The 23,843-nt window shown below is 32.1% G+C and overlaps 1 protein-coding gene across 8 annotated transcripts in view; it reads right to left on the bottom strand.

Annotated features, from left to right (window-relative positions):
* The window catches only part of LOC145268225 (neurobeachin-like), a 607,546-nt gene that overhangs the window by 223,401 nt on the left and 360,302 nt on the right, over positions 1 to 23,843 (bottom strand). For 7 of the 8 annotated variants that reach the window (XM_080123533.1, XM_080123540.1, XM_080123535.1 and 4 more), the window contains exons 33-34: positions 20,077 to 20,245; positions 10,932 to 11,369 (exon numbers count right to left, since the gene is read on the bottom strand). In XM_080123533.1, the coding sequence (XP_079979659.1) occupies positions 10,932 to 11,369; positions 20,077 to 20,245 (607 nt within the window). The remainder of the gene's footprint in view (positions 1 to 10,931; positions 11,370 to 20,076; positions 20,246 to 23,843) is intronic. The other variant, XM_080123539.1, reaches the window with a different exon arrangement.

Raw genomic sequence — 23,843 nt, 5'->3', positions numbered from 1 at the left:
AAAGATTAAAATTTAAAAAGAAAAAAGTTTTACTTTGTCCTCAAATTATTTTAAATTTCTCATCAGAGTTAGCCCACATAGGAAAATTTAAGAGAGCTATGGGATAAAATTATGAGGATAGACTTGAGAATGAGGGCTAAATAAGAACCTGGCCGAATAAGTTAGTTTTAAAGTAAATTTCTAAAAGCTGTTTTAGTTGTCCACATGTAAACTGAGCATTAAATAGATGATGATGACGACGATGATGATGTTGATGATGATTTAGAGATGAGATTTTAACTTTACACCATTTTATTTTTTCTTAGCAATGTTATGCTCTAGGTAATAAAATGTAGGCATCATTTTGAATGTGTTTTTCATTCTTTTTTTTCACTCCAAGCAATGCACATTGTCACTTGGAATGTAAGGAACTACTATTTGGGATTGTGTCTAACATGAAACTGTGGGGAGTTGAGGAGTGAAATGTCTGTTCAAATTAAATTTAAACTTCTGCAAATTAGTGAAGTCAATGAAGCAGGAAGGGAATTTCAAAGTCTAGCAGCCAATGAGAAGAAACTATTAAAGTAGAAGGCATTTCAGCATCTAGAAACCTATGGGGGTAATCTGAAATTTAATGTTCCTATGTTTAATAGCCTAAAAATAATTAACATACACAGACACAACACATTTCTCATATTAGCATAGACTCATGGAGGTTGTAAAATTCTTTAAACTAAAGAAAATAGGTTTTAATTGCATTATTATTTTTCTTATTATTTGTTTCATTTATTCAAGTTCACTTCTGCATATCGGTTCTTGTAAGATTGTCAAAATTAAGTGAGGTTGAGCCTGTTCAGTACTTAGATGATTTTTGTGAATACTAGGTGCTGTATATAAAACCTGATCCTAGTGACTTTGCAAGCTGAAGGTAGCTACAAATCTTCAATTACAACAAATTATCCCAGGCCGCTTTTTGTGATCTGTGCCAACCAGACATTTGTTAGGGCGAAATATAGATTTCAGATGCATTTAAATGTAAATACACCAATATCTTTGTCTCCTTTTTAAATATTAAATGAGTGCATAAATAATGAACTCTGATAATTGGGAGGATGGGCGAGAGACAAAGAAGAGGTTTATAAGAACAAACGAATGAATTGGATTTTGATATTTTGAATGTCCAATCCGGGCAATAACCAGCAAATAAAATAAACTATGATTGTGAATTTAAGCATAAAAACAAAATAATACAGTGCTTCCATGGCGAAGGCCAAAGAGAGCAGCAATTTAATTCTACGATTTTTAATTCTAGATATTATTATAATTATATGCTGATCCATGATAAATATGTAAATGTATCTAAATGTCTGTCTGTCTGTCTGTCCAACTTTTTTCAGAAAATACTGAACCGATCTGACTGAAACTTTGTATGGACTTTGTTATGATAAGGTGTCGTGAAGTAACTATTATGGTATCTGTTTGATGCACAGTTAAGGATTAATAGATTAGTCATCACAATATTTACTCTAGAAGTTTGATATAAAGCACTCATTCTAAGTCAACAAGCTATAACTTTTGCTAGATTTTAACGTGTTAAGAGGTCTAGTGCATACATGATCCAGGCATTTTCTGTGATTATTACATCCGTTTCAAAACATTGCAATATACTTCATATTATTTGAATTATTTGAAGTACACTTGGATGTTATTCTCATTATGTTTTGGACGATGTAACCTCTCATCTGGTTCTGGTGAGTCTTGTTGAACTCGTGAATTTTTACAAAATTAGAACAAAATCCTTTATTTAATCCCTGCAGAGGAGATTTTCCTTGTTCTGTCAGCCATGATCAGGTAGAAATCTTAAGTAATTCTTAATTATGTTCTTATTATCACTTGTATTGAGGATTATTTAGCACTTTTATCAGTTGCACAATTCTATACAGATTCCTTAAGTTCAATAAGATGCACCTGAAGAATTTTGGAGGTTACATCGGTTGAAACGTTGTGAGAATAGTAGTCCAAATAAGCCAAATAATCAATCAGGTAATTATTGCTATAACCAACGTAAATTATTTTAAAGGAAATACCATTTGTATAAAAAATAAACAAATAAAATAAAAATAAAAATATATTATAAGCCTTTAAAATTACCATAAATACCAATTCAGAGCAAAGTAGCCATTTTGTTTACATGGAAGTTTGTCCATCAGAATTATGAAGACTATCTGATGCTGGATGATATGCACTGTCTAAAATTGAAGCTGGTTTGCACAGAGCCAGCCTCACCCTTTCATCCCAATCAGCTTGCTCAAGTGGCAGGACAGAGTTAAGACAGCTGGAGACCAAGTGGGATACAGAAGCTGCCGGAAGTGTCATTACCATCCTACATACAGTGCCTGGTATTCCCAAATAGTCACCCATCTGAGCGTAATGTTGCTTAACTTCAGTGATCTAATGTGATTATGTCGTTTGTAAGTTAGTAGTTGTTCATATAACTAACAAAACAAACAGAATCTATATTTACAGAAACTTTAAAGGCTTATAACTATTATTTAATATTCTTTTTTAAAAACGCAAATAGGTCACAAATGATAGATGAAGCAAAATAAATTGATTTTTTTTTTGTCTTATTTCCTCAACGATATTTCCTTTAAAATAGTTTATGATTAGTATCAATCATTATCTCCAGAAAACCGAAATATTAACATATGCAATAAATATACACAAAACCATATAAAAACATATACATAAAATACATTTATACAACAGATGCATGCTAAATATATACATATTTATAAATAGAGATGGCAAAGCGATATATGAAAAGACAGTTTTAGTTTGAACGCATGCATTAGTACACATCATTGGGAAAACGATTAAAAACAACAAAAAATTAGCAATGAAGTTTAATGCCAAGATTATCACCATCCGAAAATGTTTGGGGTTTTTTTTTTTTTTGTTAGATAAAGACATACTTGTTAAACCAGAACATAGATAATGCAACACTGCAGTGATGCGACAGGGACAGGAGTTTGGCAAACAGTGTGGAATCTATTAGAGATTCCCTTTTGCAAGTAGGAGATGCTAATGGTTATGCATGAGTGAATGTTGGCTTTTCTAGACATAAAAGATATTGGCAGGTATAAGTTTTATATCCCGGTAGAAGGAATCTACTTACATTTTGATTTATTTATTCAATAAATACAGAATTCAACATTTGATAAAATATGGTTACAAGATTTAAATGCAAAAGCTCAATTTTATGTGTTGAAAAGTTAACCTAAACATTTACTCTATTGCTGTCTTATCTGTAGCGTATCTCTTTTTGTCTGTTCCATTTTTTTTTCTGAAACTACTGGTCCGAGCTGGCTGAAATTTTGTATGGATCTTTGTTATGATACGGTGCAGCAAACTGAGTATCATGGTATCCATTCAATGCACAGTTAGGGATTAATAAGGATTAGTATTTGATGCAAAAATGAACAAATTTTAACCATATTCAACCATCAATTTGACATAAAACACTTATTCTAAATCAATAGGCCATAACTTTTGCCAGTTTTTAATGGGCCAAAATAATCTTTTTCAACTGCCAAATTAAAAAAAGAAGCCTTTGTGGATATATCCGGGATATCAGCTGTTTAATTCAATCTCTATACTGATTGACTATTTGCTGATGGTTTCGCCATTTCTAATCTCAATAATATCAATAAATATGTGTGGATACGAGTACTTTTTTTTTTTTTTTTTTTTTTTTTTTTAGAAATGACATTTTTTTTCTTAAGTTTTTAAATCTGAAATGTGCTAATCTTGGTATTAAGGAAAAGATTTGAACAAGTTGTTTACCAAAAAAAAAAAAAAAGAAAAAAAAGTTTATTAAGTTAAAAAAAAAAAGTAAAAATAGCCACAAAAAATAGATTACACAAGTTTTGAGCAAAATTTAAAAAAGAAAAAAAAAATGATCCATTGTATAAATTTTTGTTGATAACCAGGCAGAAATTGAAAATGGACAAAAAAAATGATTAATTTGGGTTCTTTTAGCATTTCATCTGATTGTTAAAAAAAAAAAATGAAAAAGAAAAAAGAAATGGGAAAAAGAAAGAAAAAAATAGAGAAAAAAGAAATTAAAGAGAAAAAATATCATGGAAAAAAAGAGAAAAATTAAAAGAGAAAATAACGAGAAGACAGAAAAGGAACAAAGAAAAAAAAGAGACCAAAAAAAGAAAAACAATTATTAATTTATTCTCTTTAAATCGAAGAACCTGTAAAATTATAATTTGAAAGGCTATTTGTTATTAGCATCTCTAAAAAATTGATTTTTGTCTTGGCTGAAAATTCTACTGAAATTAAATTATTTACCGATACTTTCTGGACATCTATGAACAATAACATTTCACAATAACTCCAGAGCTGTTGTAGGACAATGCAAACAAGACGCACATAACAAGTACAGGGTATCCAAAAAGTCACTGAAGGGTTTTGAACTTAAATAAATTCTTTATTTTTGATGATATCTTAATTTTAACACAAGCTGACTAAGAATGGTATTTTTTTTTTTTTACACACAAAATTTAAACAATTTATTTACGAAAAATAATGTCTTAATTGTTGCCTATTTTTTATTTTGCATATTATTTCTCGCTATGGCAATGTTAAATGGTCACCACGTTCCCCAGACTCGACTAGCCCCGACTTTTTTTTGTGGGAATATCTTAAAGAAAGAGTCTATATTAACAAACCCCAAACCTTGAAAAAATTTTAAGAAAACATCAGGAACGAAATAAGGGAGTTCAATCGCAATCTAGATATTCTGCAATCTGTCATGAATTATGTTTTGGAAAGAGAACAAATATACAAAGCTGAAAATGGGCAACATTTAAAAGACATTACTTTTCATAAATAAAGATTGTTTGAATTTTGCAATTTTTTTTTTTTTAATTTCCCAATGTCTTAGTCAGATTGTTTTAAAATTACAGAAAGATATCAAAAATAAAGAATCTATTAAGTTCAAAACCCTTCAGCAAGTTTTAGGTCACCATGTAGAAATACGCAAAAATACAGACTCATATCAGGGAGCAACATCAAGTTTCACTATAAAAGTAGTATACGACATCTTACCTACATCTGTCAATCTAAACTTATAGGGTCTAATAGATCCGACTGATGTAGTGCATCTGGTAACGCAGCCAACCTCAAATACATCCTCACTGTATGCAAGTATACTGAAAAAACGTATGCCTGGAGACATAATGAAGTCCGGTGGATGATTGCCGATACTACAAAAGGCATTGTAAGACTGACAATAAAAGCTAGAATGGATTTTTAAAAAGTGATACTAATGCAATGCTATCATCAGAATTTTCCAGACCATTTACGTAAAATGTCGAAAGGTACCAAACAGAAGTTTTGTGATTTTTTTCATTTAAACACTGATCAATTTTTGTCAAAAAATATTATTTCTGTTTTTATGAAGATAATTCATTGAAAAATTAATTGAAAAATGAAAATAGTTTTTTGTTGTCACAAAGAAAATACAATAAATAATTGGACAATTTTTACGAAATCTTAAGAAAATTAAAATTCAAATCAAGAAAATAAAAACACTCATTGTAAGGTAAATTTCATGAATATTTTTTTAAAATAACAACTGACAATAAACAAAATAGAAAAAAAAAATTTTTATGATTTTTTTCTGTTCAAATAACGGTAAATATTGATTTTTTTTTTTTTTATTAACCAATGATATCAAATAAATGTTTTCATAAATCATATTGGCTGCTGTGATTTCATTGGATCAACGTTTCAGCACCTTTCAGCGTTTTACGTAAACTATTCCAAAAATTTCAACAGTAGCACATTCCTTATTCAACATAAGCACCAAAAAAGTAATACATTTTATAAAAGAAGGAAACATTTAGAAATTTCCTAATACAAACAGACACATGCCATTGCAAGTCTGCATGAATTGGCAGATGATAGCAGATTTTAGAATGCCACCTTGTATTTCCGCCTAAAATGACATTAACCGAAACATTAACCAAAACATCTTATCTTCGGCACGGAATACTACTAAGGTCGTTCCCTACTAACTAATACATAGTCGTGTTCAAGTCTATCTAAACAATAACTTGTGGGCCATTCTTTTGGATAATCAATTTCTCTTAATATTCTGCCCATTCCATATCCGTGGGGCATTCATTGTCCAACTGAAAATATTTTTTCTTATCCTCGAGTAGACCCCAGGCCTTAATAAGTAGTGGCTCATCAGTATGAATAAAAACCCAAAAGCTTCTTTTTTCATTAGGTGTGGACCATTCTCCATATACATTTCAAGTCAGTTACTCAACAAATAATTATTACATTAATAAGTAATAAACACTATTATATTTGTATTCTGTTTGTCTGAATTATTATTAAATACCTTTGCACTTTTCAGATATTAAGACTATTAACCCCATCCCCCAATAGAATGATTACTTTCTCGAGTTCAAATTGAGATCAGGTTAGATTGTTGAATCAGTGTAAAGTAACTATATAAATATGGACAATTTTCAAAATTAGCTTCTTTCTCTTCAACTTTCAGGTTAACTTGTATTACTGCCTGTGGTGATATTTGCTTTTGTTTATAAGGGACTGTTTCAATCATTTTATTCCTTTATCGAGAGAGAGAGAGAGAAAGAGGTGGTCAAACAGTAAATATTGAGAGAGGATACAAATGATTGCTAAAATGTTATCAAAAGATAGGTCACTTGCATTATTTGCAAATTACAATACATTAGAACAATTACAGTGGAAGATTTTTCAAGCATAACTATGACTAATGGAAATCAGTTTTAATGGAGATGGCTGGTCCATAAAATGTGGGTAGACTACAAAGGAATTAGAAATATTTTGTGTCTAAAGACAATTGAGATTATGTAATTGATAGAAAACTGGAAACAGCAAATGAAGAAGTGTAACCTCGTTAAGCTCAATATTGCTGTAAGCACACAAACACACACACACACACACACACACACACACACAACATAAAAAGGAGAGAATATAAATGCTATCTAGACATTATCCTTAAGTGTCTAAGGTTTTTCTGTACAGGAGTTTGTCACGACCAACTGACATAAGTATAGCTCCCCCTACAAATAAACCCTGACCAAATATTCAAAATAAGTCTTTGAAACCCAAATAAGATTCCCTTAGTATGGATGCACCACCTTGGCTTATACAAGGAATGATGCACCTTCTAGTGATGTTACACTGAGCTGGATAATCCACCAGACTAAATAAATTCTCATTCTGGAATTTGGTAAGACCACAAGACAAAGTTAACTGATTAATTGAAGAGAGAAAAATTAGAATTCTTCAATTCTTTACTAACTCAATGGTTGAGAGGCAAAGATGAACTTTAATAGAACACTCAAATGTCCTTGTATCTCATAGAGGGATCAAGTGTTAGCCCCAGGAAAGGGCCCCTTGATTTATGAAGTAAAACGAATGCTTAACAAAATCAGTTTTTTTTTTAATTCTCAAGCCAGCTGTAGTACCAAAGGACCTCAATAACATATGCTCACTTAGCCCCTCCCTTGCCCATGTGCACCCATAACTTTTTCAGTTGAGCAGCTTCAGCTTACTTCCTTCTCATATACTTGTTACTTCAATAAACCTGGTATAAAACTCATCTTTCACATCTTCACTAAAGTCACAGATATAGCTGTGAAAATTTTCTCACCAACCATCAACTTCATCAGAATGCTTTGATCACTTACATGATTAAGGTCAATCAGTTTATCAACCTACCTCTCTGTAATAAAATTTCCAACAACACCTGTTCCTTTTCATGTGTGTGTGTGTGTGTATAAGATGGAATTAAACTAAACAGAAATTTCTGTGTTTCATTCCTGTGAAGACTCATCAGGATAATGTATAGAACTTATGTTACTGCATGCTTTTATACATGTGGTATTCAGCGTTGTTAAAGTAAATGCTGAAAATCGATACATAAAACATTATATCTTCTTATAAAATTTTATGTGTATATATGAAATAATAATAATAATAATAATAATAATGCATCCCCCCATTGTCTCATCATCGCCCCCCCCCCTAGAAAAGTGATACCAAAGAGCTGAGAAGAGTCAAGGAGGATGGAAAGACCGAAGAGAGAGCGCTGGCCAGACCTCCGCTGGACAAGTGCAAAGAGAACTGGGATTGTGGGGAGGCTTAGTGCCACTCAAATTCCAGTATAAACCAATGGCTACTACCAGCGAGAAATCAATGGTATGAGGCTTTTGCGATGACGCAGATTTATCTGCAAATGCTATCGAAGGAGGTGGAGAGAGCTGGACGTCTGGGGAGACTTGTTGTCACTCAGCTTCCGAGAACACCACAGGTCTCCAAACCGATCGTTTGTTGACCTCTGTGAAAGCTCCATGTGAGCCAATAATAATAATAATGTACAAGTCGTTCTATAGATACTTATCTATATATTGATTTTTATTACATGTATATATACATTCACACACATGTATATATACATTCACACACATGTATATATACATTCACACCAAATTTTGTATAAACAGATATAGGTATGAAAATTTTCCCAACAATCAACTTCATACCCTGAAATAGTTGACACTTTTATGTGTACATTGTTTAGGATATAAAACCCAGTCATGATTATAAAAACTTGTGATTTTTATATCGCATTTTCTTTAGTAATGCCCAATGTGCTCTCTCCCTAATGTTATTTTTTTATTTTCATTTTTTATGGAAATCACTTCAGACAAGGCATGAAGCCACTTGATGTAAGGAGCTAAAAAAAAAAAAATACTACTTTAATATCAAAAAACTTGCCAATGATAAGTGTTAGATGGAATAGATTCTAACCCAGAAAACAGCAATTCTTTCTACTTTGTCAGAAATATCACTCCTGGAATGTGAGGACTAAAGGACAAAATAAGAGAAGCCATGTTATATGGCTGCTGAAAGTAAACGCAAGATCCATTTTCTAGTCCTCTTAATACGATAACCACTTTCTATGCCTTATGTGGTTTCAAATTGCTTAAAAGTGAAATCGGATACACTAGGATTTGTTTCTAATTGTCACACCAGACTTGCACCACATACTCACACATATTACCACAAAATTGTCGGCTGAATATGCATATATATTGTGCTCACAGTAATGAAAACAAAAATTAAAGGAAATTCATTTTTTTGTCTCGATTTCTTTGGAGCCAGATATCTACAACTCTGTCCACACACTGCTTTTTAAGTAGCTGGGTCCAGGCAGCCATCATATTGGGATTCCATCATTTAAGACACTTGCGCTCACTATCACTTACCAGAGGTCAGCCAGAAGAAAGTGACCTTGTATCAATACAACATCATTATATTGACCTATCCTTGTTAGCCTGATACCTGATCTTTTCAACATTTCTTGTTTACTTTATTCATATCAAACAAGGCATATTGCCATATGGGCATCTATTTGGGGCCATGTCTATAGCGGATTATGTGAGGAAATGAGCAAGATGGCTGTTCATATTACATTTAAACTTCTGCATTTTAATACAGTCAAAGAAGCAGGGAGCAAGAAATAAATTCCAAAGTCTATCAGTCTGAGGAAAAAAAAACTATTAGGTTTTCCAACAACTAGGGATCTCTACAGAGAAGGGGTGGGATTTTGCTGCTAGACGAGTTTGTTAGGTGTATATATGTGGCCGAGGTACAAGTGCAATGAGTTTGTCAGAGCATCTTCTATTAAAGTACTGTGGTAGATATACCATCCGAGATGTGGTAACAATACTCCATGCATGAGTGAATGGTGACTTTGTAAATATACAGGATATTCCAGGAGTGAGTAATTTTCTAGCATGATAGAGGGAGCCCATCCTCTTAGTAACAGCTATTTAAGGGAAAAATATACTATCATAAATTGCAAATAATTCATACTGTCCTTGTCAACCGTTTTCACACCACCAATTCCAGTTGCGCACGTTTGGGTCATACCTAATGCCAGACCAATAAGCATCCAGACACAACAATGATGTCATAATGATGCTGAGGAATGATCTATTCTGATGACCCATGCATTCTATCTTGACTTGAGGTGGCATTTACCCCTGATAGGTTGAGCTGGTTCCTCCCATAGTACACAGAGCGTCTGCAACGGCCAAGATAGTGATAAACAACAGGTCCTATGGACCAGGGGTAAGTCCGACATCAGCTTTGACAGTGTGAAACCACATCTTCAGCTGGCCTCCTGGGTGTGTTCACCAACCTTGATGTGATTTTGGAGCTGTTGCTTTGTGGATGATCTGTTGGGTTGTGGTGCACAGTGTGGCCAAACCATCAAAGTCTCCTCTTTTAAAGAGATTGATTGATCTTGCATCGTGTATTGACATAGGTATTGGAGACAAAATGGTGTCAGCAGATCCACAGAATTCGGTGGTGGCAGTAAAGGTCAGTCAAGCAGGATATCATGCTCTTACCATAAATTCCACATAATTCATGCCACCCTTGTTAGCCGTTTATACACCACCTATCACTCACGTTCCAGTCATAACTAATGCCAGAGCAACAAGTAGTTCAAGGACAACAATGATGTCATAATGATGCTGAGGGACCATTTATACTGATAAACACACATTACAAATCACGACCCATACATTCTTATATCTTCTGTTCATAATTTATGTTTTCTTTGCTTCCATATTATTTATACACTACACTTATATTCTTTCGAACATAATAACCAGCCATGATTATAACAATACATTTACATAGGATCATTTTATGCATGAAAAAAATTTTTTTTAACATTTTTGCAAAATAACAAATAAAAAACAGCAGAGATGGAAAAAATATAGAAGAAAAAAATAAAAAAATTGGCACAGCTAATTTTAACTACATAAAAACTGAAATAGTTAAAATGCTGATATTCTGTAAACCTTTTTTGTGGGAGAAGTTAGCATCGCTGCTATAAGCTGATGAAGAAGAGAGAATCATGGTAGATGTCATGATGGGTTCTGCAGTTGTTCCTTTTGCTGCTGTTGTCATTGTTGAGGTGCTGTTGGCATTAACACAATCATTGACACTCTTTGCAATTCTTTGCATACCTCCATGAAGGCTACTGCTAGCCATGTGGGAAAGTATACTGCCTTCATCTTCAAGAATTACAGGAATAGTTGTACTTTGGTATTTGATGTCACGTCCTTTGACTTCTCCAATAGCTATATCCTTGCTACCAGAGTTTATTAGCAAAGTCGAACGCTTAGGTGTGGCATTATTATGAACTGGGCTTGAGTTATAACCTCCAAAGGAGGTTAGTTCTGCAGACTTGTACATGCTTAGAAATGTTGGACGTTTTCTTTTCCAGGATCTTCCAGCTGTTTATGCCAGGAAACAATTCCATAAAAATATTCAAAATTTTCTTTAATAATTCTTTTTTCCAGAATAGATATACTAATTTTTAAAAAGGTTTTGAAGAAAATATTTTAAAACAAAAACAAAGAAAAACAAGAAAAAAAGTTAACAACTGTACTATTTACAACCAATCACATTCAAACTATCTACTTTCTCATATTTCTCAGCACTAGGACTTATACTGAAGTTTTTGAGGTATAGAATTAAGAAGCTGATCACAGACATAATATGACCTATACATTCCATTGACAGATAATTAAAAAATTATAGTTAGAAATATTTATTATGAATTTAAGAAATACAAATTTTAATAAACATTGAATCAAGTTTATTAATGTTTCTGATTTTTTTTAGATGATGATCGATAATTTGTATTATTTAGATTATTCAGATTACTATTCTCATCTTTGGTGTTATTTTCACAACATTCGATTGATCTAGCCCCCAACCTTCATCATACATATCTTGTCGAACTCGAAAATCTTTCCACCAAACTCAGGAATTGGCCTAGAATTTTGAACGGAACCATTTATTTAATCCACAGAGGTAGCATGCTCTCCTTCCATCAGCCATGACTGGATAGAAGTCCTAAGTAATTCACAGTTGTATTTTGAGTGACGCCCACACTAAGGATTGAACCTTCAACCTACGGAAGTGTGTAATTTACAACCAAATTTTACGAAGCACTTTATCCGCTCCAACATGCAAGGATCCATGGCACAGTGGATAAAGTACTTGGTAAAATTCAGCAAAATTTGTGGCTGATGGAATAAGAGCATGCTACCCCTCTGGATTAAATGAATCATTTTCATCATCATAGCCTTGAGCCCCTGGAGGTGCTTAAGGCCATCCACAACTTTGTAGATGCTTTTGTAGTGAGGAATTCTTTTTCGGGGTGGGGGTGCTGACCCCACACCCAACCTTCCCAGAAAATACATACAGTGCTTAGCCTACCCAAATGGTCACCCATTTGGTACTAGCCAGGCTCAACGTTGCTTAGCTTTGGTGATCTGGTGAAAACCAGTGTGTCAATGTGATTGTACCATACTGGATTAAATAAATGGTCTAATTCAAAGTTTCATGCAGATTCCCGAGTTTGACAGAAAGATTCCAGAGCTCAACAAGACAGTAGTCAGATTAATGTAAATAATACAAGTTTATTAATAACTAATATTTTTATTATTATTCAGATAACTATTGTCATCTTGATTTTTATTTTCACAATGATTCAACATTCTTTAAGTACATTTCTTTTTCATCTTAATGCATAACTTTGAACTTTTTATTTAATCCATCAGTAAATTGTCCTCATTTCATCAACCATCACTGGATAGGAGTATTAAGGAATTTTTATTTTATGGATTTGTGACACAACAGAAAAGCTTTCCACATAATTAGTTCTTAGTGACAGTCTTTTGGAGATTGGAGGTAACCGAGAATAATATAGTAATTACTTAACACTTCTACATGCTCATGCAGAACGAGAATAATCTACTTGCACAGATTAAATAAGGACTTCACTTCACAATAAATTTCAGAGTTCGATTAGAAGGTTCTAGAGTTCAAAAAGATGTAGTTGAAGAAGGTTGGAGGTTACATTGGCTGAAATGTGTGAAATGAGACAAGCGAATACTGCAAAACAGAAACTGAAGTTCCTGTTCACACACAGAAGTATTATAGCAAGCCCTACTCTTCCCAATGATTCACTCCAACTTGTGCAGCTGCCATTACACAAAGGCAGCATGCATCCTGACGATTCATCGATCACAAGTACAAATAGGCAAAAGGTTATAAAAGCTAGAAATAAAAGTAAAAGTGAAATAGCAACAGTTAAGAGAAGATATCGAAATAACCAGGAAACATATCAAGTTGCAGGAAATAGGAACTAGTGATTCCTGGAAAATTTTATGATAGTGTGCTGAAATACGGACAATCAAAAGAAATACATATCCTGCCTTGACAGGGTTCAAAATAGACTTTGTAGCGTAGTGGGCGATGCTATTTTCTCTTCCCTTCAACCTCTTCCCCACAAGAAGAAATGTTGCAAGCCCATCTCTGCTTTATCATTATTTGTATGGAAAATGCTCGTCTGAGCTCCAATCTATGGTTCCCCCTCCCTCACTAAACTTTCATGAAAAACACTCATCTAGCTGAAACTACTGTTTATAATTTTCCCCACTCTTTATCTGTGCCTAAACCTAAACATAGATTCCATGAACAAAGCTTTTTTCTTAGAACGGCATGACTCTGGAACTCTCTTACATTTGCCTGTTTTCCAGCTGACTACAATTTGATAGTCTTCAAGTCCAACATAAACAAATTCTTGATTAACCGATCCCTTAAGAAATCCAATCTACCAAATTTCCATTACTAACGATTACTATGACATTATCCCATTGACTACTATACATTCAATAACCTTTATCCTTAAGTGGCCTCCAGACCTTGATAAAATGTAATTCCTATGTAAGAAAAAAGAAAATTTCTCCACTAAACGAACTATGAGGTCGCTTGCATAGTAACAGAGAAAGCTGACCTGCTTGCCTGGCAGTTTGCCTCTAACTCCACCTTAGGCTCCTCAAACCACTCCCTCACAAATTTTTCTTTGCAAACAAGCCACATTAGTAGATCTGAAAATCACCACTTCTCATGTCCATGATATAATCAAAATCTTAAACACCTTTAAGGCGTCTGGCCTTGATCTCATCCCTGCCATACTAATTAAGAAATACTCCATTGAGCTTACTCCTGTCCTTTCTAAACTCGTCAACAAATGTCTAACCAAGTCTTGCTTACATGATAACTGGAAAATTGCCTCTGGAGAAAGAAATAATCCCCTCAATTATTTCCCCGTTTGTATCTTCCCTCTCTTCGCTAAAATTTTTGAGTTTTTAATCAATCAAGCACTAGTCCGCCATCTTGTAAATCTTAAGCTTATTTATGTTCAGCAGTATCAATTTAAGCAAGTTCGTTCAATTGTGGATATTTTAACGGTCATCTTTGAACTCATATAACATGCACTGGTTAAGGTAGGAGAACTAAAGCTATAGCCTTTGATATATCCAAAGTATTTGACAACGTCTGGTATGAAAGGTTTCTCACAAAAATTAAATCATATTGTATTTCTGGATGAATACTCAACATAATCAGATTCTTCTTAGACAAGAGAAAAAACCAGGTTGTTCTCGATGACTGTATGTCCAAACAATATAATATTAATGCAGGTGCATGCCAAAGGTAAATCTTTGGATCTTTATTATTCCTGATATTCATAAATGAGCTTCCTGATCAAATTGCGTCTTAGATTTGTATATTTGCTAGTGACACTATGTGCTATTATAGACACAAGGGGAAAAAGGTATGTACACATATTCAAGGCAATATCAGAAACCCTAGAAAACGACCTTTGGTCGGTAGGGGAACAGGGCTGTAAGTAGATGGTAACATTTAATTCTATTAAGAATAAGTTCCTTTCCTTTAACAATTACAAAAAAGCCTTATCAACCAGCAATTGCCATGAAAAATAACACCATCTGAGAACCCATCTTGTAAACTTCTCGGCTGAACATTCACAGGCAACATGAATTGGAACAAATACATTGAGGATGTCGCCAAAGCTGCTGCAAAGAAGGTGGGCTCCCTCTTCATTGCTAAAAATTACTCACATTAAAGATCATTCTATATCTTTACAAAGCCACAATTTGCCCATGCATGCAGTATTGTTGCCACATCTGGACTGGAGCACCTGCCATTAGTCTCTCACTCTTAGACAGGATCAAAAAAAAAAAAAAAAAAAATAAGAGTCTCAATCTAATAGGTCCCATATTATCGTCCTAGCTCCAACCCCTGCCCCATCACTGCAATGTCGCACCCCTGTGCCTGTTTTACAAATACTTTAATGGAATGTGCTCTGATGAACTCACAACACTCACGCCCCCTTGATGTACATACTCCTGACTAACCTGACAAGCAGCAAAATCCCACCCCTTTACTGTTGAGGTCCCTAGATGCTAGAAAAACTTCTATTCTAATAATTTCTTCCCTCGGACCGCTAGATTTTGGAATTTCCTCCCTGTTTCCTGCTTCCCTGCCTGTATTAACATGCTGCCTAAGTTTCAATGTAATGTGAACAGACATCTTACTGCTCAACTCTCCTGCTAGACACAATTTCAAATTGTAGTCTTTTACATCCAAGTAGCAATATGCCTTGTTTGAGGTGAAAATGAGTACTAAAAAAACAATAAAAATAACAAAAAAGATGAGAATAGTAATCCTAATAATCTAAATTATCAGTCCTCATCTAAAAAATGTTAAGACATAGGTGATATTGAATAGGTTTAAGTAGTCTATCCAAAATTTAGATTTATATAAAGCAGAACAATGCAAAGATGTAACAGATAGACTAAAGCTGAAGCAACTTGAGATATAATGGTGGAACCAGCTATGCAGTTTCATTTTTATTGATACAATTCATGTGTGTGTATATGTATAACCATACATATATACATATGTATTTTTTTATATACAATATTTTACATGTAGAATTTTTTACATGTATCAGGCGATCATGTAGTGTGTATGATCTTAATGCAACCATGGAAAATTTTAAAAAAAGAACAGAATCACAAAAAATAAAATTAATAAATAAAATAAAGGAATAAAGATTAGTTAATAATACAAAGATAACTAATTATGGTTAAATATTAATTTAAAATAAAGACTGTAAATAATGCTGAATACTAATACCCACTCCTGATATTAATAAATTATGCATCTGATACAGATAAATTATTTTCCAATTTCTATGAACCTGCTTCATCTACAATAAAACCTACCATGTATATCTGAAAGTCAAACAAAGATAAGACATCTTGAAATATAGAATCATGGACACACCACCTGACCGCGTGACACATAAAAAAAATACATACGTATATGTATTTGAATTATTAATTATACAAAATATTTATAAAACTGTAAATAATTTTGTTAAGGTAATTTTTTTAATGTCTATAAAATTATTGGATATTAATAGCTTCAAAAATTTTCAATCACAAAAAAATCGAATAATAAGAATATCTGCAATCACATAAAAAATACAACTAATTTTCTTTTTCAGGAGATTTAAACAATTTTTTTTTACCAAATAGCAGCTGAATAGAGATTGTATTCTTTGAATCTGATTGGAGTTGAAACTTTATCAATATGAAAAGCAACTTTGTCTTAGCAACTTTTCCTAGGATTGAACTCAGAATATCAAGATAGCATAGCCATCATTTAACAAACCTCCTACTCGTCTTGGCTCTGTATCTCTCAGATGGATGAGATTGAACTTCTACAATTTAAAAACCTATCTTTTTCCCTAGTAGAGGTTCTCATCTTCTGTATAAATTTATACTGTTTTTATTTTTTTTTCTTCCTTTGAAGATTGTAATGCTGGGTATGCGGCAGCCATTTTGATGGATCTTTGATCTATCAACAATCAACTAAACCTTCTAAATGTTAAATAGTAATGATTGTTGTCATCAGTGTATTAATCTATAATATTAACCAATGTCCTAACCATTTTGAATGAAACGTTTTGATAATAGCAAGAGCCAAGATGAGGAAATTGTAAATAACTGTCTGGGGATATTGCGTATTTATTCATCCAAATAAGTTTCAGTTTTGAAACTCCTCGGAAATAAATGGTGTTAGTTAATTTGAAGATCCTGACAAAGATGTAGGTCAAAGTAACATTTTTTTTTTAATATAATAAATAAGAATACCTGTAAACTGAATTTTTAAAACAAATGTTTATTTACAAATTTTTAAAAATATGTTTCTTTATAGAAGCATTTGTATAAAAATAATGAATATTTAATGCAAAATATCTTTTTAAATATAATAAAGTAAAATAAATTGAACCTGTTTAATTAAATAGAAGAGGAAATGAATGAATGTGAAGTTGTTCTAGTGTTCAACATTATGATCGCAGTCTTCTTCGATGGTTGTTTCTGTTCTGAACAGTGTGGGAAGAAAATGAGGAGTTATCGCATATTTAGTCCTCGGAAGTAAACAGAGTTAGTTTATTTGAAGACTCTGCCGAAAATGTAGGTAAAAAGTAATTAAAAAAAAATCTAATAAGAATATCCGTAAACTGATTTTTTTAAAATGAAAATGTTTTTACATATTTTAAAAATATGTTTGGTTATAGTCAGTTAACGTATTTGTTACCGCCTTTGGTAGCGCTACGCCGGAAATTAAGAAGTACGTTAGCTGACTATAACCATATGTTTACTACAGAAACATTTTTCCAAAATTAATGAATATTAAATGCAAAATATTTTTGTTTAAATATAGTAAAGTAAAATAAATTCAATTGAATCTATGTTTAAATAGAAGAGGAAATAAATGCTAACATGGCATAGTTAGTAAAGTATATGAATTTTACACATTTGATAAAGTAAATAAAATAACCGTAATTAAACTACACGATAATGTGGCTGTGAATATCGCATTAGATTAAGTAAAGAACACGCAATATTAGTGGGGTTTTCAGATTGAGTAAGGGAAAGTAATTCAAATTAACTAAAGCCATTTATTTCCAAGAACTTTAAAAACTGGAACTTATTTGGATGATAAATATGTGATATCGCCAATTGTTTTCACAAATGTAGATTTTTCTTCTTGTTTAAAGATCTAACATATATCTCAGAATGTGCTATAAGTATAACACATCTTCATAATGGAAATGATAAACATGAACAAACATTAATAAATTATTAACCATTACTTTTTTACATACATATAAAAAAAGAAACTAAAAAAAAAGTCTTCTTTGTCATTCACCGTTAAATATTGACTAATATTTACTTTTTTACATATATATATATATAAAAAAAAATAAACAAAAAAAAAAAACTTTTTTGAAAAGGGTGTCTTACACCGAAAATCTCAAAAAAAAAAAAAAAAAAAAAATAATAATTTTTTTAAATATTTGTTTTTCTAAAATTTTCAAATATTTATTAATTCATTTTTTTTTAAATAAAAAAACTGGTAAAAGTATAGAATATTTAATACTTGCTAACATGTGAATCACAAAAATAACAAAATTTATATCAAACACATTTTTTAAAAACTCTTTTTCACTCCAAACAAGATATATTACCACTTGGATGTAAAGTGGATACTATTTGATACCATGTTTGACATGGAATTGTGGGGATTTGTGAAGCAAGATGTCTGCTCACATGACATTTAAACTTATACAGGTTAGTACAGTCAGGGAAGCAGGAAACAGGAAGGGAATTCCAAAATCTAGCAGTCCCAAAGCAACAAGTTATTAGAGAAGAAGGTTTTCTGGCATCTAGGGACATCAACAGTAAAGAGGTGGGATTTTGCTGCTTTTCGGGTTGGTCTGGAGTATGTACGTTGAGGGGAGCACATTAGAATAAAGCTCTCTAGCTAATCAGCCACGTTTTAATAAAACTTTTTATTTCACATTTTTCCTTTATAAAGTCTGTCTTCTCAACAATTTGTCATTCACCATTGAATGTTGACTAATAAACATTAAAGAGTTTGATATACATTGTGGCCTGGGCTTTTTTGTTGGGGGGGGGGTAGAGTTAGCGATGTTAACTATTCTGTACTTTTACCCATCAACCATCACAAAAAAATTCACAAACCCTTCAGCAAAATAAGCATTCAATTTACAGTTTTTTTTAAATATCATTTAAACAAAAATAAGATAAAAAACACAAAATAAAACTCATACATGCCAACTTTAAAGACATGTCAATAAGCAAGGTTGTTACAAGGGTACTTAATACTTTAGCACAGTTACTCTGCCTAATCATATCAATTAAAGTGTAGTATCTGTATCTATCTAGCTCGTTCTAACACAGGTCCGGCTTACTGGGGGCCCAATCCTTAAATCAAGATGACACTTATTTGGTTTGAAAAGACCATCTTCCCAGTAATTACTCTTCTCCTTTGAAGAGAGGAGTCATGTATTGCTGACTGATTTAGACAGACCTACTGGGGAATGCCAACAATTTCCATCATGGCAAATCTCCTATTCAAAGTATTTTTTTTATTTATCTTTTTTTAATCGACTTATTTATTTTATAACATCCGATTATGGTTCACTTCTTTCTCATCATTTAAAAATTTTCTATTCTAATAAATATATATATATATTGCACGTCAAAAATGATGGAAAATATAAATATGCTTTCCCAGTGTTCACATTCACTAGTTACCTGGATATATTACTAAAATATAAAAACAAAATCATACAATTACATCAGTAATTTAAGTTTTCATATAGAACTTATCATTTTTGATTACCTAAAGAAAACAAATCACCCACGATTGACTTTTTATTATAGTATGGAAGAGTTTTTCTGAGTTCATTTCAGGCAGTAGGTTGTCTGAGGTGGTTGCCTGACTTGCTATTTGCCTTTCCTAACCAATTGAAATGGTTTTGTCCAAGAGGCGCATGTTTTACGAGATGGAAATATATATTTTTATACACAAATACATAGTGATTTTTATTATAGAATGGAGGATGTACATGGCCACATAATGAATTCTTCATAAAAAAGAAAAAAGTAAAACTTTCAAAGAATTAAATTTTAAGAAAGAAAACTTTTATATAAAATATATGATTTTTTCAATGTTTCCTACCTGCTAATTCCTTTGATGTTGGGGAATTAATTACTGATCGATGTGGCCCCATAGTTGGTGTGGATGTAGGGCTGGGTGGTTCCAGGATGTCTCTGTATTTGGATACCATCAGGACGGATGTGAAATATACAATAGCCAGGGCTAAAAACTGAGCCTGTTTTGTTTCATCCTATGAAGCAAGATTTAAAAAATAGATTAAAAAAAATTTTTTTTTTAAATCAAATTTATTTTTAATATTTGCACAGATTTAAAACAGGTATTTTTCTTGTTAATTTGTCAGATCATAGAATATTTAAAGATGAAATTGGATGAATTAAAAAATGAATTATTTTGGGAGGGATTATTGGATGGAATATTTAATAGGATTTAATATTCTGAGAACTGATTTATATTTTGTTTTAAGGGTTCAATAGAGAAGTTAGTTAAAAAAAAAAAAGGGATGCCCTAAAATGGGAAACAAAAAAAATGAGTTGTCCAGGAGTCTTTTTACTTTTATTTATTAATTTTTTCTTCTTTCTTTTACTTTTTAAACTAAGCCTTCTTTTCTTAAATTCTTATTTTTAAAAAGATCTTAAAAGTCAAAATTCATTATTACATACTATTCTTTAATAAATGGATAGTTTTATCAATTAAGAACTAAAAGAAATGATGCAGTGCTTTAACACATATCTATTAAAAAAATAATCCAATGAATTTCAAACTTTTATATATTCACACACACACACAATTTTTATTCAGAGTGAGCCTGAGAGTCTTGATAACTAAAAAGTGAAAAATTGTAATATCTGTTCTAATGCTATCCTTTCTTTATTATGTACTCAGTCATTGAATGAGAAGTACTTCCAGACTGAGGCAATTAAAAAAAAATTTTTCTGATCTATGTCTATTTTTGGGGAGCTTAATTTTCTCCACCTTAAAAACCAAGTTTATGTCTAATATGGAGAGCACAAAGTGGACCTTTGGTTTACTTTCAGCAGTCTCATATTTATCAGTTCCCTTATTTTGTCTTTCAGTCCTCACATTCAATGATCGATTTTTCTGACAAAGGAGGAAGAATTGCTGTTTTCTGGGTTGTAATTTATCATTGTAATTTATCAGTGACTAGTTTCTTTTATTTTGAAGTCGTATTTTTCTTTAACTCTTTGTATCAAGTGGCTTCATGCCTTGTCTGAAGTGATTGCCATTAAAAAAAAAAAACTTTACTCCTGTGAAAATGCAAGCGAATATAAACTAGAGGATGACTCTACACTCATGAAAACTCACAAACTGAGGTCTCACAACTGGATGCAGTTTTGTGTGATACAGTTTTTTTTTTCTTTCTTTCGTTTTATTTTTTTTAATATATTATTTGTAAGAAAAAAATTGTTAAATTACATTACATGCTTCATTACATGCTTTGCATTCAAGAACCCATTGAATGATACAGTTTTATTTGGTGATTGAATGATTAATTATACAAAATGTTTATTAAACTATAAATAATTTGGTTAAGACAATTATTTTTAAATGTCTATAAAATTATAGGATGTTACTAGTTTCTAAAACTTTCAATCTTTTAATATACAGGGTGGTTGAAAAAAAAAACAAAAAAAAAACTAATTTTCTTTTTCAGGAGATTTTTGGAAAAGTTTTTTACCAAATAGTAGCTAAATGGAAATTGTATCCTTCAAATTTGATTGAAATTGAAACTTATTAGTGCGAAAATCAACTTTGTCTGCACTTTAGTGCAATGTAACAGTCTCTGTCTACTGTTGCCCAATTCTCATTTTCCTGCTATGGTCTGATGATACCATTTCGTCCAATGAATACCACTTCGTACAATAACTTTCTAATGGTTAAGAGGTTGATGAGTATGTTCATATGGCTGTTAACTTAAATTAAATTTAGATTAAAATAACTGACTTGTTTATGAAAAACAAAAATGAATTCTGTAATTAAATCATTTAAATAGGATCTTTTAAAGTATGTTTTAGCATTTTGTACTATTTTATTCCAACTAATATTTGTTTAATAATAAATAAATAAAAAATAACTGGTAAGTAGAAGCAAGAAAGACATAGACAGGAGAAATGTTCATATGATTTTATCTTATTATTTATTACATAAAAGGTAATTGCATGTGTGTTTGCATATCTAGCTAAAAGTAAAAAACTACAAAACAAACAATCACAAAGTTGATATATTCAACGGATTTTTACAAGATCAGTATCATTTTGAAGCTCGACCCTTCGGACGACAAATATAGAAAAATTGGCTAAAAACATTAATGACTTCACTCTCAACTGGGCACTTTTCTACAGGGAGGGGTTGGTTTTTTCGCTGATATTTTCAAAAGTCATCCCCTTTTTCCGATTGACTAGCCTTAATTTAAACATATGTCACTTCCGTTTTGGTAATGGGCACAACAGCAAAGACGTCACGTTTGTTTTTTTCACATTCTTTTCCTCCTTCGTGGTATGGGTTCAAGCCTGCCTATCTACTACCACATTTCTCTTTTTTTTTTGCTCAACACACCTCAAAACACCTGGGCAACGCGGGGCACCCAGACTAGTCTATTATATAAAGAACAGATGAATGAATTACATTATCATCATCATCATTACATTAAAGCAAGAGAGAGGAAAGGGATGTGGGAAAACGAGGAAGGGGGAAGAAAGAAAAAGAGAAAAACAGATTGAGATAGGTAAATAGATAGAAGTCTTAAACTCTGGGTAGCCCTGGTATTTCATATAAAAAAAATAAAATTAAAGGATAGGTTGAGCCAATATACATGCAACTTTTTATAGCTTATCGGAAAAGTAGACTCCTTCAAACTGTGATGATAAGAAAAGAACTCTTTAATATCTCTTACTTTCAGGAATGAATTACCTCCCTTTTTTCATTTTCTTATAAGCAGCTATTTTTCACAGAGTGACTTGATCCTCATATAGAACTTAGTAAAATAAATTTTCTACTATTAAGACATTCATTATAATTTATTCTACTAAGAAAAATATTTAAATCCAAAACAACTGGATTTAGACCCAATTAAACCGAAGCCTGCAATCATATCTTGATTCTCTGACTATTTTCAAACACATCTCAAACATTAATGATTACAAATCAGCTACAAATGTTCATTCAGTTTTAAAATGGCATCTCCTGCAGACATTTCTTAGCAACCCATCCAAAAAACTTGTGAACGATTGTGGTTTTCAGGTTGTTATGAAACTAGAAACAAGAGATGAGTATATCTGAGACACAAACAAAATTTAGTTCACTCATATCAGATTAAGCCTTCTGGAAAATAAGGAGCCAGACTCAGATATTACTTACAATCCTGCTCATGTTCAAGACAGCTTCCAAAATACTAACTTCTTACACTGAACTCCTTAACAGTTTGTTTCTACTGTCCAGATCGAAAAAAACAAATGAAGGTCTGAGTGCAATAATGACTGCCTTCATAAAGAGTAAATCATTTGTGTAAATTTAAATGTGGCACTCATGTTGCTATATCAATTTCTAATGGGGAAAAAAGTTAAGCAGTGTTAAGCCTACTCACTAGTAAATGAGTAAACATTTGAAAATATCAGATGGTACATGTGGGAAGGTTCTCTACTCATTCTTGCATTGATTAATGGATCTAAGCTTCACACTGGACTCAAGCAATTTTGATTCAAGAGAGGTGTGATGCAACTCTTGTATCACAACCGACTCCTACACAGGCACCCTTATAGAAGGAAGTATCCATTATGAATTGAGACTCATCAGAGGCCTTCTTCTAAGTA

This window comes from Euprymna scolopes, chromosome 43, assembly GCF_053919585.1.
Source record: "Euprymna scolopes isolate OS-2025 chromosome 43, ASM5391958v1, whole genome shotgun sequence".
In the NCBI taxonomy this organism is placed as follows: Eukaryota; Metazoa; Mollusca; class Cephalopoda; order Sepiida; family Sepiolidae; genus Euprymna; species Euprymna scolopes.
This window is presented reverse-complemented; position numbering and strand designations above follow the sequence as displayed.